This window comes from Mytilus californianus, unplaced genomic scaffold, assembly GCF_021869535.1.
Source record: "Mytilus californianus isolate M0D057914Y unplaced genomic scaffold, xbMytCali1.0.p SCAF_1, whole genome shotgun sequence".
Taxonomy (NCBI): domain Eukaryota; kingdom Metazoa; phylum Mollusca; class Bivalvia; order Mytilida; family Mytilidae; genus Mytilus; species Mytilus californianus.
Window position 1 is genome coordinate 77,971,408 of NW_026262581.1, and position 20,658 is coordinate 77,992,065.

The 20,658-nt window shown below is 32.6% G+C and overlaps 1 protein-coding gene across 1 annotated transcript; it reads left to right on the top strand.

Annotated features, from left to right (window-relative positions):
• The first annotated feature begins 1,243 nt into the window (after positions 1-1,243).
• On the top strand, positions 1,244-20,289 carry LOC127738022 (uncharacterized). The gene is made up of 8 exons (XM_052249032.1): positions 1,244-1,268; positions 2,582-2,704; positions 10,881-11,090; positions 13,589-13,813; positions 14,135-14,236; positions 15,402-15,575; positions 19,815-19,949; positions 20,252-20,289. Exons 1-8 carry the CDS (start codon positions 1,244-1,246, stop codon positions 20,287-20,289), a joined length of 1,032 nt encoding a protein of 343 aa, XP_052104992.1.
• Positions 20,290-20,658: the final 369 nt, after the last annotated feature.

Genomic DNA, 20,658 nt, shown 5'->3' on the forward strand with positions numbered 1-20,658 from the left:
AGTATGAGTGGTCTTAGCTCCCAGTGCCAATGACAAGTTTGAGCACCCGTTAAACTTAGATAAGTGGATGTGTTCTTCAAAAATATAGTACCAATGTCAAAATACTATTTAATAATGAGCGAAAGATACAAATGTACTTGCATGATTAATATTATACTTAGGAGTAAATTAGCTACTGAAAATAATATTTACCCATGCAAAAGACTCAGTAACTGCTAACTTATATCCCCTTTTCTATTATCAAGAAGTCTTATTTAAACATTTACATGTATACTTCGGACTTCTTTTAACTGAGTTTTACTGTGCGTATTGATGTGTGTTTATTTATTCTACATTGGCTAGAGGTATAGGGGGAGGGTTGGGATCTCACAAAACATGTCTAACCCCGCCGCCTTTTTTCGCCTGTCCCAAGTAAGAAGTCTCTGGCCTTTGTAAATCTTGTATGTTTTTTTTAATTTTGGTTCATTTATATGTTTTGGAGTTTAGTGTGACGTCCATTTTCGCTGAACTAGTACACATTTTTGTTTAGGGCCAGCTGAAGCCCGTCTCCGGGTGCGGGATTTTCTCGCTGTCTTGAAGACCCATTGGTGGCCTTGGGCTGTTTTCTGCTCTTTGGTTGGGTGTTGTCTCTTTGAAACACTCCCGTTTCAATTCTAAATTTTAAGTTCTAATAAGAGTAACACAAAATATTTTAATATTTTTATTTTTATAAATTGTATTTATCTCATGCATTTATTTGTTTTGATTTGCCTCTTTTATATTCCTTTAAAGTGGGAACTTGTGTTGTTTTTATTTGTGGTTTCTGAAAATCGATGTTTGTCAAAGTTTTGAAAAAGTAAATCATAGATATAGGAAGATGTGGTATGAGTGCCAATGAGACAACTCTCCATCCAAGTTATAATCACATGCACTTTCTTGGACAGCTTGATATTCAGTTATATATTATGTTTTGTATTACAGACATTCGTTGTAATTTTTAACATTCAAGTTTTGCACACATTTATTGATATTAAATTTGAATACACATGCTGTATTCAAATTAATCCTAGACATTCAATAGTTGAAGTGACAGGACCAATCTACCTTTATTCATTTAAAAGGATTTTTTTCAAAGTTCTTAAATCTGATCTTGATCAGATTATGTGTAACTAACCATCTTGGTGATCTTGTGGTAGCGTGCTTGCATCGTTTGCTGGAGGTTGTGGACTCGATCCCTGTCCGGATCAAACCAAAGACTTAAAACATGGTATTTGCTACTTCTCTGCTAAGTACATGTACGCTGCATTAAGGAGAAATAGTGAAAGCTGGTCGACTTTAAATCAGAATAATGCGACAGACTAGGTTGACATGTCTTCCTGCGCACTGTTAACTTTGGTAGTAGCGCGTTACAAATCAATGTTAATACATTCATATCGCATTAACATGTTCTAGTCCTGAATATGCATCTAATTTGCCACTGGACTTTAAACAGCCATTCATCATCATTGTCATTATCATATGTGTACTTCACAAACAAACGTGTTGCATTGCAAGTGCTGGTGTCAAAATACAAAATCGTTAATTAGATTTGTTTATTTTATTGTGGTCTGTACGATGTCCAGCAACAAATATTACATAAGCGTTTAAATTCTAAAAACAAATCTCGAAATGATGTTGTAGTACAGCTACATAGATATAAGAAGATGTGGTATGAGTGCCAATGAGACAACTCTCCATCCAAGTAAAAATTTATAAAAGTAAACCATTATAGGTCACAGTACGGTCTTCAACACGGAGCCTTGGCTCACACCGAACAGTAAGCTATAAAGGGCCCCAAAAAAATTACTAGTGTAAAACCATTCAAACGGGAAAACCAACGGTCTAATCTATATAAATGTATGTTAATGGTAATTGAATCCATATTATTCAAATATCGTGAGTTTCTTATGAAAAGAATACGGAAGAGAAAACTTCGGAGCTGAAATTTCCTTTTTGAAAAAGCCACACAACTGCATGTACCATATATGCTCAATTGTCGTTTTTCTTTTCTAAATTCATTACATTTACTGTTAAAATTACTTTGGAAAGCATCTTGACGAAATATGTGTTACAGTAATCTATCAGCACGACCAATGAAAATAATAGTCAACAAACGTATTGTTCACTTCGAACGACGTCCCTCTGACAATGACACGCATTGAAATGCCATATCGGTTATATTTTATTGAGTTTTGCAAAATACTGAGAATTGAGTGGTAATTACTTTCAAATTGCAGATAAACACCCCTTCCCGTAATGCAGTGTCATTATACAACAATATGGTTGACTGTCCGATTTAAATTAAGATTATTGGAAAACAGTAAAAAATTAATTAATTCTTAATACAAGGTAAGTCGACTCTCGATAAATGCTCGTTATTGTTTGTTAATTAAAACTTAACGAAATGTACACGAAATTTTAAAAGTTTCGTTATTTTTCAACAGATAAAGATAATCCCTTTATTAAGAAATACTAGTTTTCGAAATAAGCAATACAAATTGGCCTATTTGCTAATTCAGGTTTTAATACAAAGATATGAAGGTACTGACTGGATATTGAGCAGCTTATGTTCAACGACATGCTGATGCTGATGAAGATGAAGATGATGATGATGATGATGATGATGATGATGATGCTGCTTCTGATGCTGCTGCTGTTGATGATGATGATTGCTCAACGCCCAGCGGCAAATCAAATGAATATTCAATGCGAGAACGTTTTAATTTGATATGAACGTGAACCTTGCTTTGATCTAGATTGAAACTCTGAGTCGGATTTTAAACGTGCTTATTAACAAGTAAATTATATATAGCCGCAATTATCACCCTAACTGGACACATAAGTCTGACTCCGAGCTGACCAGTTTTTGCTTTTACCCCTAAATCCCGCTCGCTTGTTTGATCGCCCGGGGATCAAACCCACGACCTAATACAGCCTTTTGTTCTTTCTTGATATGAAAAAAAAAAATATATGTATGTATCGTCTAATACAACGGAAGCGTATTAGCGCCACACAATTTTTTTTATTAATTTGTTTCCTATGTTTGCGTTATAACGCAAACCTTTTGCGTTAAAACGCAAACATTTGCGAAATAACGCTAACCTTTGCGTTATATAACGCAAACCTTTTGCGTTATAACGCAAACATTTGTTTAATCTTATTTCTTTATTTAAGTTTCAAAGGAAGCAGCTGTTATTAATTGAGGAGGCTGCATATATTAAAATTTATCAACCTTTGTACTCATTGCAAAGTAAAATGCTTGAATATTTAGAACATATCATTGATAAATAATGAGCAGGATAATGCATGTATATATACTACAAAGAAAATTGAGAAATTGAAGTTGTACCGAAGGAAATAAAAAATCAGCCCTGCTAATAAAGCTATGAAATTCAATATACTTCCAAAGTAAGCTCTCTTTTGAGCATTGTGTAAGGTTGGTTGGATCCAAACAAGCTACCTTTTGCAATAAATGTATAAAATGAAGATGTTTTATTATTATAATTATGTTTTCTTCATTCAAATTGCTATCCAAGCATCTTAAAGTTGCCTCACTAGAATGAAATGAAAATTCCATGACTTTTTATCAAAGAATCTATCATATTCTGATTTTAAAACGATTTCTTACATCAAAATTTTAAAAAAAATGTTTTTTTCTGAATAATTCTTTTTAAAGCAGAAAAAAATCGATTTGTCTATTTGACTTAATAGTTTCACTGTTGTATTATTTTTGCTCTTATCTACTTAATCAAAATTTTCAAAATGTTGGCCTTTCAACTAAAATATGCCTTTACCATATCTATTTTCTTGTTAAATTATGTAATTTTCTGACACAAAGAACATTCTTAACTTGTGTATTATTGCACTTCAAGAATTCCCTTATTCCTATGCATATTTATTAGTAATTATTTGGCCTTGTATTTATGGTTCTTCTCTTAACTAAATCACAACCGGAATTTAATGACAGAAGGACACGTATACAAAACTTAATGAATAATTGAAATCAAAAGGTTGCGTTATTTCGCAAAGGTTTGCGTTATAATGCAAAGATAGGAAGAAAAAATAAAAAAAAAAAAATAGTGTGGCGCTAAAACGCTTCCGTATAATACATTTCTCCATATAAAAATCGACCTATTTCGATTGTCTTCTGATACTAAAATACCTTCCTTTATAAATACATAAAGTTTTCATTGGTTTTTGAAATCGAATTAAGATGGATTAAAAGTACCGTTTAAAACCATGTTGTTATAGTATACTGTGACGAATTTAAAAAACGCATCACTAGATTATACGTTTTAATTTTTATTTTCAAACATGCAATACTTGTAAAATAAATATATACACCACATCTTCTTATTTATATATATGTATACAATTCATTCATTACTTCATTGTCTAAATAAAGTTTGTAGTTCGAGTGTTGAATTGAATACGTCACGTTGTATGTTTACATCATGTGGTACCTTTGTATGCACTGAAAACCTGGTTTTCTCCTTATCAATGGATGTGTCACCGTCACCGTCGAAGACTGCTTGCAACTAACTCTTAAATGATTGACAGAAAAGTCAACCATTTCTTTTCTGCATGATTTGAGTTTTGTTTTGTTCCATCGGATTTGCGGCATCTGTCTTACACATTGCAGTCTGTTTTGGCAATTTTGTGGTTTAAACTGTAAGCCTTAAAATGTTTTTCAGCAGTCGATTCTATGGCATTTCAGTATACTGGATACAATTATTGGGTGAATCTTTCTGCCAGGACATCCGAAAACTTAAGCAGTTGATGTTAAAGTCGTAAACCTGTCTCTCTCGTTGCGTAATGACATGTTACTGACGTGGGGTTGTCACTACAGGTTGATCTGGTCATGGGTGGTCATTTACAAATCCCGTACGTCTGTACCGTTGTTGTTAGGACTGTTAGAGGGGATTCTGACATGATATTGTCTAGCAACAACACGTTGACGTATTCATGCCTGCAAATTTATTATGGCCTGCTTCAGATTTGTATTGCTCAGTCTAGGCAATATGGAAATGCAACATTTATTTCCTAATTAAAGTAGTGGGTATTGATTCAAAGAAACGTTTCTCGAAGAAAAAAAACTTTAAAAAAATATGCATTGGTTAACAATATCGCTTTTAGAAATTGGTGCTACGTAAATAATCCGGTATGTTCAATTACCTCAGGTAAGTTAGGTCTTGAATTTTTCAAAGCATGAAAAGCAATTATATGAAAATTTATCATGATTTGGTAAACAAAAACAAAAAAAATCACAAAAATGTGTGTTGCATTTTTAAAGTCCGGGAGTATATTACTAATTTGAATAGTTATCTGAGATATTTAAATTTGGCTCATCGAGAGATCGATTTTATGAAAAAAAAGTGTTTGAGAATTAATCTTCTAACGAAATATACACATACTCGTCATGATATTGGAAGGCATAACCTCACTAATTCAAAAAAAATAAATACTTTTAAAGTGTTGAATTGAAAATAAGATTAAGGTTACATATAAATCTTCCCACATGATAACGATAGAAGAGTTTACTAAGTTTATGAAACCTTTAAAGTGTTTCTCAAAATTTAATAGATAAAAATCTTCCAGCTTCCCTTCAAATTTATCAAAAATATCTAGTTGTTTGTCGGTAAATATATAGATGTCCGTCAAAAAGTGACTCAAATGATTAAGTACTTACTTCTTGGTATAGTTACGTAAAAATACTTCCTTGTGTGACTTTTATCATTATTCGATAATAAAGTATCTAGTCTTGATGCAAGGTAAATAAGTAAGTATACATCTTTGATTAGGTCAAACTAAGACTCCGTCATTTTTCCAAATGAAAAAAAAAATTGTTCCAAATTTTAATATTTGGAAAATAAAGCGTTTATTTTCAGACGTTCAGATTTCTTCCATATTACACTGTATAACAGAACCTCATACTGTTGTATTTCATTTACTATGGGTCGTCTTTAGCTATTGTTATTATTTTCTGGATAGGTTTTTGAGGTTATAAAATGACATATATCATTTAAATGATACAAGTTAATACCACAGACGCCGGTTATGGTCTCGGAACATTTACATACAGACCAACTATGTTAATTAACAGTGGCGGATCTAGAGGGGGGTTCCGGGGGTTGGATCCTCCTTTTTTTGAAGATCAATGCTTTTGAATGGGGACATATGGTTGGAGCCACCCTTTTTAAAATTGTTGAATCCGCTCCTGTTTAACCCCGCCACATTCTGTATGTGTCTGTCCCAAGTCAGGAGCCTGTAGTTAAGTGGTTGTCGTTGGTTCGTTGTCCGTCATATTTGTTTTTCATAAAGTATTTTGTTATAAATTAGGGCGTTAGTTCTTCACTTGAATTATTTCATATTTTTCATGTCGGGGCCTTTTACAGCCGACTATACGGTATGAGGCTTTCTCATTGTTGAAGGCCGTGCGGTTGCCTATAATTGCTTACATCCACTTCATTTGAACATTGGTGGATAGTTGTCTCATTGGCAATCATACCACATCTCCTTATTTTTATATAAATACATCATTGAAATAATGTATGGAATTGTCGAGTACTAGTATATCGAACGATTGTATATTATCACTCAATTAATAAGTTAAAAAGACTCCTTTTTATATGACATCTTATATTATAAGCACAATATTTTTTACTTTTTGTACATATTAATCCCGAACTAGTAAACAAATCATACCTTTCAAATCATTTTTGTATAGTTTTGTTATTAACATATTTTTTTTAGCAGATAGCAAGTTCTGGTTGCACGTGCTTCATTAGATTTGATACTATGGTATGTGTGTTACTTTTACACGTGGCTGTTGTGTTGACTGTTTCAGCACAAAGTAAGTTTTCTTTTTATATTGCAAATTATATACACTGATTTTTTTGCCATTATTTCACACAAGCGTAACGAATCGATGAATGAAAAAAGTTTAAGAAAAGACCTGCTCGTTAAAATAAAATTGAGAATGGAAACGGGGAATTTGTCAAAGAGACAATAACCCGACCAAATAGCAGAAAACAGCCAAAGGCCACCAATTGGTCTTCAAATCCCGCACCTGGAGAATGGCTTCAGCTGGCCCCTAAACAAAAATTTGTACTAGTTAAGCGAAAAAGGACGTCACACTAAACTCCGAAACCAAGTGAACCAAAATTTAAAAAACATACAAGACTAACAAAGGCAAGAAGCTCCTGACTTGGGACAGGTACTAAATTGCGGCGGGGTTAAACATGTTCTTTTACATACGTTCTAAAGATTTTATGAGACTTCGGTATGAATTTTCGTACATACTGATATACATTAATTCAGTCCGCTTCTCCTATTTCATTTCTACCTAACGTACTATATCATATTGATCTATAATGTATCAATTACAGAGTATTGTTGTGTTCTTTGGATTATTGGTTTTTAATTCATTTTTATGTTTGTTAGATGCGAATTGAATAGCAGTTAACTTAAAGATTGATTGATTGGTGTTTGATTTAGTATGTCCAGTGACAAATATTTCATGTATTTTTAGAACGAAAACAAATGATTATGAATGAAAGGGGATGTTGGGTTTGTGTTATTTATAATTACTTAAATGGCACACTTTTTTCCAGTTCTTATGCATATTACTTTCATTTACATGGGAAAACTCTATGCTAAAAGGATGATTTTATATATAATAGTATAGAAATATGTAATAAATTTTGCCAATGAAAAGCTTGTTAGAGGACATGCCAGCAGCACCGACCTGTAAGGTATCTATCTCCCAGATTCAAGTACTTGCCTATTCATCTATGATTTTGTTGATTGATGGTTTTTGCTTACGAAAAAGCGTTTCCACCAATAACTTTTTTAATGGTTATTGTTGAACTTACCCATTGAAAGGTTTTGCGGATCGGTGTCTTTTTTACTATTCCGCAATATCACATTAAATGATTGGTATCATAATTATATTTGTTTTTAGCCACAATCTCATCCTCTTGTTGGATGCATGACATTGACAAATGAGTTTTCTAGGATTAATAAACAAATTCAAGTACTCGCAAAGCGTTGGTGTCCGTACCGACCGACAAAGCAGCCAACAACGTGGTGGTAATATGATGTAATACCGACATGGAGGTTCTTTAACAGAATGGAATTATAATATTTAGTACATTTGATTAAAATCATAAGTGAGAAAAGGTCATCTTTACCGAGTTTAATGATGCATTAACTCGGTCTTTCATACACAAAATCAACCTACATCAACTTACATAGTTAAGATCTAAACTTTGTAAATGAGTCCGTCTATTGTTTGTTTTTATGTGAAGTAAAAGTGAAATGCTTGTTTTCTTAAGAATTCAATATAATGACCTATATTACTATACTAATATTTAAGAATTGAATGCTTCTTTTTGTACATTTATTGGGTGTAAAAGCGTTGACCGAAGTAAATTTTGTATGAAGTGCGGAAGCGCTTCATTCTAAAAATGTGCGCACGGTCAACGCTTTTACAACCCTATGAAATTACTAAAAGAAGCATTCAATACTAATAGTTACATTTTTTTGCTAGGATCATTAAAACACGATTTCTATCAAGTTTTTCTTTTATTTACCTGTGCACTTTATTGTGGAAGCTCGTGTTATCATGAATTTTACATTTCATTTTTAAATGAAGGCTAATTTCAGAATGACGCGAGATTGTTGTTACATATAGCCAATCAAAATAACGTATTATAATGAAACATACATGCAATGTAATTATTGTAGTGTAAAGTTGTACATCAGAACCTCGTTTGTAACATTAAGAACGACTAAGTTAGATCGGTACTTTGTGTTCTTGTCTGTTTGTCTTGTTGTTTGTTGACTTTATACTTCTAGACCATCTTATGAGTCAACCCTTTCCAAAGGATTTTTACAGTTTGTTCTTATATTGTGATGTTACACCACTGTCCCAAGTAGGGGATAGGTTGAGCGCTCGCAAATTTGTTTAATCTCGCTTACTATACGGTATGGCTTTCGCACATACGGTGACATATACTTGCATACATCCTTGTTATTTGGGTTTTGATGTAAATTTGTCTTATTGGCAATCTTATCATCTCCTTATTTGTAGAGACAAAACAAAGTTAAAGAGAAATTTGGAAATTTCACAGGTCTGTCATGTATGAAGTGTCGTTGTATTCTTTTGATTTCACAGTTTTAATTTCTGGTTTGCAACATATGACCAACTTAAAGATTGCTTGATTGTTTTTTTTTATATACGTCCAGTGACAAATATTTCATGATTATCCAGGAATTTAGATTACCTCTAGAAAAAGACGGTATATATGGTAGGTATAGGAAGAAGTTTTGCCTATCAACAGTATCATCACAGAGTTGTTTCAAAGGCTTTTTAGCATCGAGAGAAACATGTTTGGTACATAGGAGAAATTTAGGGATTTGCTGTGATTCATAGCAAAAAATAACTGGAATAGGGGAACGTGAATGAGTATTGAGTCTGTATTTTTGAATTGGAACTGCGCCGTTTATATACTTGATAATTGACAAGGTGTTTAATTGTGTAAAACTCACTTTTATCTACTACTGACTATACTACAATTTTATTAATAAATTAAGCGATATGGTGTTAACTACACGCAATATAAAAATACGAAGATGTGGTATGATTGTAAATGAGACAACTCTCCACAAGAGACCAAATGACACAAAAGTTAACAACTATAGGTCACAGTAAAGCCTTCAACAATGAACAAAGCCCATACCGCATAGTCAGCTATAAACGGCCCCGAAATGACAAATGTAAAACAATTCAAACGAGAAAACTAACGGCCTAATTTCTGTACAAAATAATGAACGAAAAACAAATATGTTACAAACCAACAAACGACAATCACTGAACTACAGGCTTCTGACTTGGGACTGGCATATACAGAATGTGGCGGGGTTGAACTAGATGGTACCAAACCCTCCCCTAACCTGGGCCACCGGCGTAACAGCACAAAATAAGAACACACCATTCAAAACAATTAACGGAAAAAACAAATATGATAAAGTGTAACAAAGTTAACAAAAACCACTCAATTACAGGCTCCAGACATTGGACAGGCACATATAGAATGTGGTGGGGTTAAACTTGTTTGAAGGCGCCAACCCTCCCCTAACCTGGGACAGTGGTGTAACAGTACAACATAAGACCAAACTATAAAATCAGTTGAAAAGGCTTAACTTATCAGATAGATACAAATAGAAATACTACATCTAACAAAAACACAGAGTGGACATGGCCGGGTACTTATACATCCACACAACAGAAAGACACTTAGTACAGATCTGAGAGTGCTAGCAGTTACTGACATGTTCCTCATGGGCTTCACTATTTATACATGTATATGTGAATGTATGCATATGAATAAAAGGAGTTGTGTGGTATACGTCAAAGAGACGGCTTTACGACTAAAACCATTTAATACACCTAGAGAGCAACATGAAGTCTTCAATAATAAACAGAAGTCTAAATAATATGTCAACTAAAACGTTCCTATTCAATAACAGTTGTAAACAAATTTAAAAGAAACAATAAAAATCTGCAATCTTGCAACATCCAACACTCCAAATTACGAAAACATTAAGATATGACACACGACAACTACTGACGAGGTTCCTGACTTTAGACAGCATGTATGTTATGTATTGTTAGATTTATCACGTATCACGAACTGCTTCTCTTGTCAGTAACTACAAAGGTCAACACTACAGAAAATTAATATAGTAATAGATCCCTCACAGCAGTATCTGAGTTATTTTCATTATTATAATCAAAACATTTAAAACGATTCTAGGAAATATTTTTGGACTTAATTAACCATTGATTTTTGTTTTAGAGAACCTTGCACGATTTGGAAGTGCTACACAAAGTTCCCAATATGGTAGTGCTGTACCACAAAATGCAATTAACCCACCTATATCAAATGAATGGGGTTTTACAAAATGTACACACACATCGGATAATCTAAGTCCAGCTTGGTGGATGTTCAATATTTCGTATGGAACTGTATTCATCACAGATATAACTATATACTATAGAGAAAGATGTACGTATACATTGAACTACTTTTACTCATATGTTTATGGTGTGGCTAAAGTTCTATAATATACAAATAAGGAGATGTGGTATGATTGCCAATGAGACAACTATTCAGCATAGTTTAAATGAAGTGGTTTAAGCAATTATGGGCAACCGAACGGCCTACAACAATGAAAAACCTCAAAAAGTATGGTCGGCTATAAAAAGCCCAGACATGAAAAATATAAAACAATTCAACTGAGAAAACTAACGGCCTAATGAATAACAAAACAAATTACGAAAACTGAGATGGACGAACGACAACCACTGAACTACAGGCTCCTGACTTGGGAAAGACACATATAGAATGTGGCGGGTTTGAATAGTTATCAAAGGTACCAGGCTTATAATTTGATACGCCAGACGCGCGTTTCGTCTACATAAGACTTATCAGTGACGCTCAGATCAAAATAGTTAGAAATCCAAAACAAGTACAAAGATGAAGAGCATTGAGGACCCAAACATGTTTGAAGGACAAACCTTGGACAGTGGTGTAACAGTACACCATAAGAACAAACTATAAAATCAGTTGAAAAGGTCTTCAATCATCATTTCGATATAAAGCAGAAACACATCTAACAAAACAAACCTTGGACAGTGGTGTAACAGTACACCATAAGAACAAACTATAAAAATCAGTTGAAAAGGTCTTCAATCATCATTTCGATATAAAGCAGAAACACATCTAACAAAAACAAAGACCGGACGTGGCAGTGTATTTATACATCCCTAAAAACAAAAATAAAAGACATAAAGTACAGATCTGAGAGTACTCGCAGTTACTGACAGCTAGTTCAAAACCAATAACAACTAATAAAAATCATGTATCTAAGACTAAAATATTAATCAGTACACACCCAACACCCAATGGATTTAGTGTAAAGACGTCATTAACAGTCAGAGGAAAACATGACCTTGTGCAATGCTAAAATATAGGTATCGACAGATTGTAGTACTGTGAATGTGCATATGTGTATAACAATAATATTTAGTATGGTTTTAATTTACTGATAACAAAATCAATATTTTAAATTATACCAATTCGAACAATATTTAAAGTTCTAATTACAGTGTTGAAATGGTAACCTCAGTTTTAGAATCAGTTTATTTAAAGAATTGACAAGTTTACCCGGATCGTATCTAATTTTTCGGGCTAAGTAAACAACATCACCTTAAAAATTAGGATTTTCTATTCCTTATGAAATAAGTTTGCTACAGGTACAGCCAAATAAATCTTTGTGTCTATGGAAGAATTTAGTAAAAGTTTTAAGTAATTTGTGGTTACGAAATCTCTGACTTATTAATTATGAATTTTAGTAAATTTTTGTACAAACACTTTTTTGACGAATAACTGTGTGTACTTCTTTAATTACAGACCAAAAATTATGAAATGAATAGTCAGAGTTCATATATTAACACACATCAAGAAAAAGGTGTTTGTTTGAAGAAATGGATTTTGAAGAAAATTTTGGGCATTTATACAGAAGTCAAACTGACAATAGTCATCAATGACTGCCTGCAAAGTATCGCCCTTTTGAAAACTACGTTCTGAATTCTATCAAAATTATCATCCCTAATATTATACAGACATACAAAAGACATACGACACACCCTGCCTTTTTCAGTACTGAAAACGTTATTATGTTGAAATTATTTTAACCTGTAGTTCAATTCTCACTAGACGGGAAGGGGTCTTGGTGGCCGAGTGGTCTAAGTAGTTATCAAGAGAGAAAAAAAGAAGTCAAACTAGAATTAGCCTGTCAACACTGATGTTGTGAGTTCGAATCCTACACGTGACAGGTGCGCTCAACTCCAATCTTAATTGACTAGGATTGTCAGTTTTCCTAACGAAGGTTGGTGCTTCTCTCCGGGCACTCCAGCTTCCTCCACCAATAAAAACTGACCGCCATGAAATAGCACAATAGTGTTGAAAGTGGCGTTAAACACCAACCAGTCTATCAATCACTACACGAGATCAAATTGGAAAGTGTATGAAATAACAATCCTACATATTGTTAGCTTTATTAATTGTCACGCCAAGCTTGAAAATTGGCTTAAATTTATGAAATTTTACCATAATTGGTAAAATAAAAAAAGTTTTGGAAAAGGTTTCAATTATCCTCAATTATCCTTATCTTAGTAGATAACTAACTTATCAGAATAAAATAATTTAAAAATACATGAACTGAATTATCCAGCAAGAAAAATAAATAAGGAGATCCTAACGTTTATGATATTTCAATAAATACCCCTTTTCAAATATTCAAAAGACAAACAAGTGAATGTTGTGAAGAATATTCTAGCAAATGTCTATCTGTTAAATTTCATACTTACGTACATAACATAAATGTCGATTATAACAAGTACATTTTATGGTAGAACTTAACCTTGTTATGATCCTGATCTGGTGTCTTATATAAAACATGTACATACATTTATGTAGAGAACTTGTATATATTATTCCAGTTGCAAGACGGATGGATGGATTTAAATTGTATATATCTAATACATCTAACACTCATCCTTCTGCCTCTGACCTCTGCCACCAAGATCCTCCAGGTTATCCTTATCCAAATATCACTCAAACTATTTCATGCAATCAACTTGGACAATATGTCATTTATTATGATGACGTACAGGGACCAGGGGACAAAGGAAGTATTATTGAACTATGTTATGTTTCCATTAATGGTAAGTTATTTGTTTCTGTGTATAGAAGTTTTCACCAAAATAATGATATTATAGAAATGATTTCTATGTCAAACTAAAAGTAAAAAAAAAATGATGAAAAAAATGTTACTGATAAACTAAAGTTGATTGGTTTGCTTTATTGTTCAACGTCCATTGTTTTAGATAAAGGGCATATTTAAAAAAATTTTCCCCTAAAGCACTATATTTTTACAAGAAGGCCGTTAATTAAAACATTCACAACAACCAACGTCAAATGAACTCTCATCATTTACGTTTAATCATTCAATATTTTCAGTATTATATATTTTTTAACATTTTTAGGTTGTAAGAAGAATTATTGGGGAAGTAACTGCATTAATTCTTGTACAGAAACATGTATAGACCAACATTGCTATCCTGGAAATGGTTCGTGTATCTGGGGATGTAACACTAAAAACTGTTTGAATGATATTTGCGATAGGAACACCGCAGTTTGTACAAATGGTTGTAAGGAAAGTCGAACTGGAATTTACTGCAACAAGTGTAAATAATTTTTCAAATACACTTCGACATAACATGATACTTTGTTCTTAAGTTACTGAATATATTGAAATGTCTTGAAACTAAATTCACAGAAACATTAAGCTGAACTGTGCCATAGAAGAAAGAACTTATTGCAAGTTACTGCTCCCGATCCAGTCAGTCTGCAGAAGCATTCCCGAAATTCAAACCATGCTTACAATTGCTTCCTGTTTTAGCAGAACTTTTCATCAATCTTAATGCTGCATTATTATGTATTTATTATTGGTGGAAATGAAATACCGTGACTTCCAAGTAAAACAAAAACCGCTAATAGTTTTCTATTCTTAATTCTTATACTATTTGAATTATTGGATTAGTTGGTCTATAATTCAATAAATAACAGATTCCATTGCGGAAGTCATTTTCACGTGTATCTATATATTACTACATTTGAGACCAGCACACTACCAAGAGATCACTTATAGATTTTCGTGAACCTTAAAAGCTAAACATTTATTTCAGTTTAATAACATTATTTGAGTTTCGTTCGAATGAGTTGATCGCAGGCCAGCATACAGGAAGCGGGAAATTTGCGTCTTTGACATTGAGTTTTCAAGTACTCTTTCTATAAAAGAGAATATGTATGAATAAAGGGAGATGTGAGGTATTTAAGGTTAATGTGACAGCAAACCAAAACGACTAAAAAAACCAAAAGACATATTTTAAAACTGGACAGGACTATCTAAATATTTAAGGCTGTAAATCGCACACAGTCTAAAGAAACTGCAAGTATTTGTTCAATTTTCATGTGTGAAAAAATGCCTGATCTGGTAACAACTTTTGGAAAGACTTACAATTTATCAAATGAAATCAATGGTATATCCAAGACACGAACTTTGTAATGCTTTATTTTATATGTTTTTATTTTGGTCATGCTATTTTTATTAAACAGACGACTTATGTTAGTTCTTTGTCAGTCTCATTTGGTGGATTTTTCAGACCACCACAAACAGGTTAAATACGGCTATCGCTTGGAATTTCTTCTTACTCACGCACTATTCTATCAATCAGAATTTCTCTATTATAGATAACATAGCAACAAACGCTTTAGTATCACGGAATCCTCTTGGTACGAAACCGGCAAATCTAGCTACGGATGGAGATAAAACAACATGTTCTAAAACACAGGGAACTGACGTATGGTTTCAGGTTGACATGACAGAAATAAGAATTGTTACAGAATTATATCTGACAGGCAAAGGTAAGTCATTTGACAGACGCTTAAATGTGAATTTTAGATATAATATTAATCAAATACCACTACAACATTATTATTTGCTTCAATTACTATATTGTTTAATATTCAAAAACAAAATACAAGCAAAATGTACGAACTAAATATAATTATCTTCATACATGTATGTCAAAGTGTTGAATGATCAAACTTGGTTTTGAAGTTGTTTTTTTTAAGCTAAAGTACGCCCCCACATGATGAACAATGAAAATCGATATACTATTAATAATATTATCATCGGGTTTAAAAAAAAAAGTATTAGTAAAAGCAATTCGCTGTTTCAGAATCTAAAGGACTATGGGTAACTTAATTGTTCGTACCCCAAAATGAAAACAACGTCACGCCATTGGTCGAATATCAATGGTTATGGACGTTGTTAGCCAATCACAGCCTTTTGGTGTACGCTTTTGAAATTATTACCAAAAATGCATTATATTATGAATCGGCGAATTGATATCTTAATCAAGGTTCAGTGCCATGCATCGTTAACTTAATATAATGTATTCTTGGCGTGGTGATGTTTAACCCGGAAAAAGAAAATCAAAGCAACTTTCAAAATCAGTGTGCCGAAGAATCACAGATAACCATTGCAAATGAAAATGGACGGAAAGACAATAACGGTCCTCAAAACATAACATAATAAACTATGGATTTAACACGAAACAAACGAGAACCAGGAATGAAATCACGTTAAAGAGGTTTCCGTCTTGTTGCTCATGTAAAATATAATTAGACGGAATACGTGTAGACATTTAAGAAGTTTAAGTTATTAGGTCCTTTTGATCGTTCAAATGTGTTGAGTTTTGTCATTCTTTTTTTTTGTAATCCATGCTATACGAATTGACTATTTTCTGCACTCTTCATCATTCAGTCGTTGTATGCAATCTTCGTGAACAAAGAACAACGTTCCTTTACGTGTAGGACTTACTCAATATTCACCTTTTCATTTTTCTTTGACTTTACTAATGTTTGACAAATTTCTTTGCAAGTAGTTTCAAATTTTTGGATTTCATACTCTACTAAATGTAAAATTATGATTCTTAAGATGTTAATAGTAAAAGGTATTTTTAATTGAAATCTTTCGAAGCGATACAGATGTTCTAGTGTATTTTAATAATAATAGAAAAAAAACCAGTTCTTCATCACAAAGCTTTGCCGGATTTCTTCTAATTACTTAGATCAGACAATTACACTTCTTCTGTGAGATAAGGGAAATGAATATTTTTATGATCTTTGACAGTAGACTAAACAATACTATTTCATCCAAATATGAACAGTTAATCTTAGTCTTGGTTTTTGTATGAGTTTCTTTTTGATATGCACATTTAAAAAAAACTAATTAGACACAAACGACATTTTTTGGGGGCATTTTCTCAATGTCAAAAATTGTATGGTGTATGAGGAAGAGAATATTATGATAAAAATATCAGCCGAAAAACCCCGAACTAAAATTACTTTTAAAGTATTAATTAATGGTAATGTCGAGGTTTACATTTGTGGTGAAAATATTTGATTAAAAAAAGTACAGCTATAAATTCGATTGAGGAAACTTACAACAATCTAATTCAGTAGTAGTTAATTCCATTTTTATTTCAATAAGTTGTAATATTTTATAGTATGGCTATGTTCCAATCTTTCTACTACAACAGTAAAATTTCTGATTTATCATTGACTTCATTTTAACACCGCTAAATGTATGTTTATCTTAAAAAAATCTGTAAGAAGTAAAGAATTTGATATTTGCTACATTTTAAAAGTTTTTCTCCTATGCATTGAGGTGGGTTGGCTAACACTAAGCAAAACAAACCCATTGAAACAGACGGAACGAAAAGTCCATGACTAATATTGTCAGCATTATATCTTATCTATTTCGATAACAATATTCGCCAAAAGATTATTTAATATACATTTAGTGTTTATTTAGTGACAGAATTTAAGTGACTTTAAATCATCTATCTATAATACTAAAAAAACGAGTTCCAATTTGTTAGCCAGCATGACGTAAAAACGACGAATCAAAGAATTCAACTTTATATATAACAAATATAGGACAATGGCGTTGTTTAAAAATTACACCATTCCAGGCCCTTTTGGTTTCCACATAATGAATATAAGCAATACAATTAACAAGTTCCGGGTCGAATCCGATACCGATACCAATAGTATATGTCACATGTAGTTTCCGGTTGTAGTTATCTGTTACCTTCTGTAAATCCCTCCTCTATCAGGAGGTACTAGAAATCTTCCAGTACACGTAGTTGTTTTAAATCTATGTTACACTATATAATATTTAACACGTCTGCTTTCTTCCACCTCAATACCACAATTAATTTGGTTAATTAACATTTTAAATTTAGTTAATAGTAAGTTTATTGTAGTAAGAAAACCAGGACGGGTTCAAACAGAAAGATTTTGAAACAGAGAAAATTGTGCACCTTACAATCAGCATGACTTTATCAGATTATAATACGATTACTAAAAATCCAGGCTAAAAATAAGACATAAATGCTTTAATTCAGTCACGGACACGCGATGTCGCATTTACAAACGCTACTTGTCAATATCTCTCTTTTCCATATTCAAATTATATATCATGTTTTCAGTGAACACTACAGTAAACGGACTTGTACATAAAATATACGCTTCAAATTCTAGTGCTGAGCCGGAAAAGGGAACTGTTTTATATCATGGGAAATATTTACCACAGAAAATCAGGACCTATACCGTTTTCCGATACTTGACATATGTTCCAGCTATTAAGAGTGCATTAATAGAACTTGAAATTTGTGAAATTGGGATCGTTGGTGAGTATTTGAATCGAAACAAAGTATATAAAGCTGAAATGTTAATTAATAAGGTTGAAGTCGTAATTACGTTACTAAAACATTCAAATAAGACAAATAAGTTAAAGACAAATAAAAAATTCTATTTCTAATTTGTTTAAACCATCATGTGAATTTCAAAGTTTCTCTGATGCCTTGAATATATATACACTTTTTAGGTTAATATTATAATCATTGATATATACATAAGTTTTGTATTTCTAAGTAGTATACACTAGGTAATCGACTTCGCCCGATGGGGACAGACGTATTACTTTGTCGATGTCCGTCTGTCCGCCATCCGAGTTATTCTTAATTAAAATTGAGAATGAAAACGGGGAATGTGTCAAAGAGACAACAACCCAACCATATAACAGAAAACAGCCCAAGGCCTCCAATGGGTCTTCAACACAGCGAGAAAATCCTGGAGGCGGACTTCAGCTGGCGCCTAAACAAAGATGTGTACTAGTTCTGCCAAAGTGGACGTCATACTTAACCCAGGAACATATAAATGAACCAAAAAAAAAAAAAAACAACATACAATATTAACAAAGGCCAGAGGTTCCTGACTTTGGACAGGCGCAATAATACGGCGGGGTTAAACAGGTTTGTGAGATCTCAACCTTCCCCCATACCTCTAGCCAATGTAGAATAAACAAACACACAGCAATACGCACAGTAAAAGTCACTTTAAAAGAAGTCCGAGTCCGATGTTAGAATAGGTACATGTAACAGAAGAAACTAAGTAAAATGACAATGATCAACATAAATTAACAAAGGACTACAAGCAGTTACTGACATGCCAGCTCCAGACCTCAATTAAACTGATTGAAACATTATTTCTTCATCATATGAACACCAAGCACAATCCCTCCCGTAAGGGGTTTAGTATCCTACTGTCATAAAATATACGAGAAAAACACAACCAGTATCATGCCAACAACTGGTTTCATATTAAATGTGTTTATTTCAGATGCAAAGACCTATTTAGAGAGTCAATATAAAAAATTTTAACAATAACTTACAGTACTGTAAAAAAAACTAATCAACTTTCATTTGTTTTTCGATCTCTGAAGTAGGCTTTAACGGACTCATCTGAAATCTTTACTTTAGGCTGATGTATTTACCTCATACAAATGCAATAATTGTATAATATTGTCCTGAGAAGATTTCTATATAACGTCCTTATTAACTCATTTAATTCATTTACATTTTATAGTTTCTTTTTCTTGTATTTGTCATTATTAAAAAAAAACAAGATGTGTTATATCGAGCAACATTTATTGCGGACTATGAATAAAGAACCACCTTCTACAACTTCTCATCGAGATAATCAAATGAATGATGTCATACGATACCATTTTATATCTGATTTTTTTTAAAGGATGTCCGTCTACACAGTATGGTCCACTTTGTAAAAGAACATGTCCAGCAAAATGTCTTGGACCGTGTGACCTTGATACAGGACGATGCTTATTTGGCTGTGCAAATGGATGGATTGGTGAAAAATGTGATCAGGGTATAGAAATAAAATATACATATATTTCTATCTATTGTAAAATTTTTATATTTTGTATTTATTTTACATTTCAAGAGTTTACATCGTGGAAATAGTTTGGGTACTTAAAATGATTCCAACCAATAATACAGAATGGAGGACAACATTCGAATTATAACTTCACTTATATTTCGAACACAATAACCAACGATACAGATATCCATATCTGAGAAATCTTTTCATTGACTTTCAACTTCATGACACGTCTTTTTCCCGAGTGGTTGTCATATTCATAATCAACTGACATTCATCTTTTACCCTAGATCATTTAACGAACGGTTACAGAAGTAGCTACCGTTAATATATATATATATATACATACATGTATAACAGCACAACAATGTTAAATCTGCAAATTTGCGGAAGCAAATGTTTGTTCTTCCCTCGCCGGAATTCGAACTCATGCTATTAGACGTGTTAGGAAAGGGGTTTAAATACTGCGCTAGTGTTAAATGGTGTCATCCTGGTTTGCCCACTTTTAATTACATACATATGTAAACATAGGGGGAATTGTTGTTTTAACAATTATAGTTTATTTCTGAATTATAGTCATTTTCTTACCTTTATTTTACCTGTAAAATTTTATAAAAGATACTATATTCTGCTATTAAATCAAGGAAAATGTGCCAAAATATATTATATTTGATCTAGTTTTTTTAGCAGGAAAATG

What these genes read in the sequence shown, in the direction of transcription:
- LOC127738022 (XM_052249032.1), top strand. Translation starts at nt 1,244, where the DNA reads ATGGTATTTGCTACTTCTCTGCTAA. An exon ending in TGATTGCTCAACGCCCAGCG is followed by an intron (nt 2,705 to 10,880) that starts GCAAATCAAATG and finishes TTTTTGTTTTAG; the next exon opens with AGAACCTTGCACGATTTGGA. An exon ending in TGGTTCGTGTATCTGGGGAT is followed by an intron (nt 14,237 to 15,401) that starts GTAACACTAAAA and finishes TCTCTATTATAG; the next exon opens with ATAACATAGCAACAAACGCT.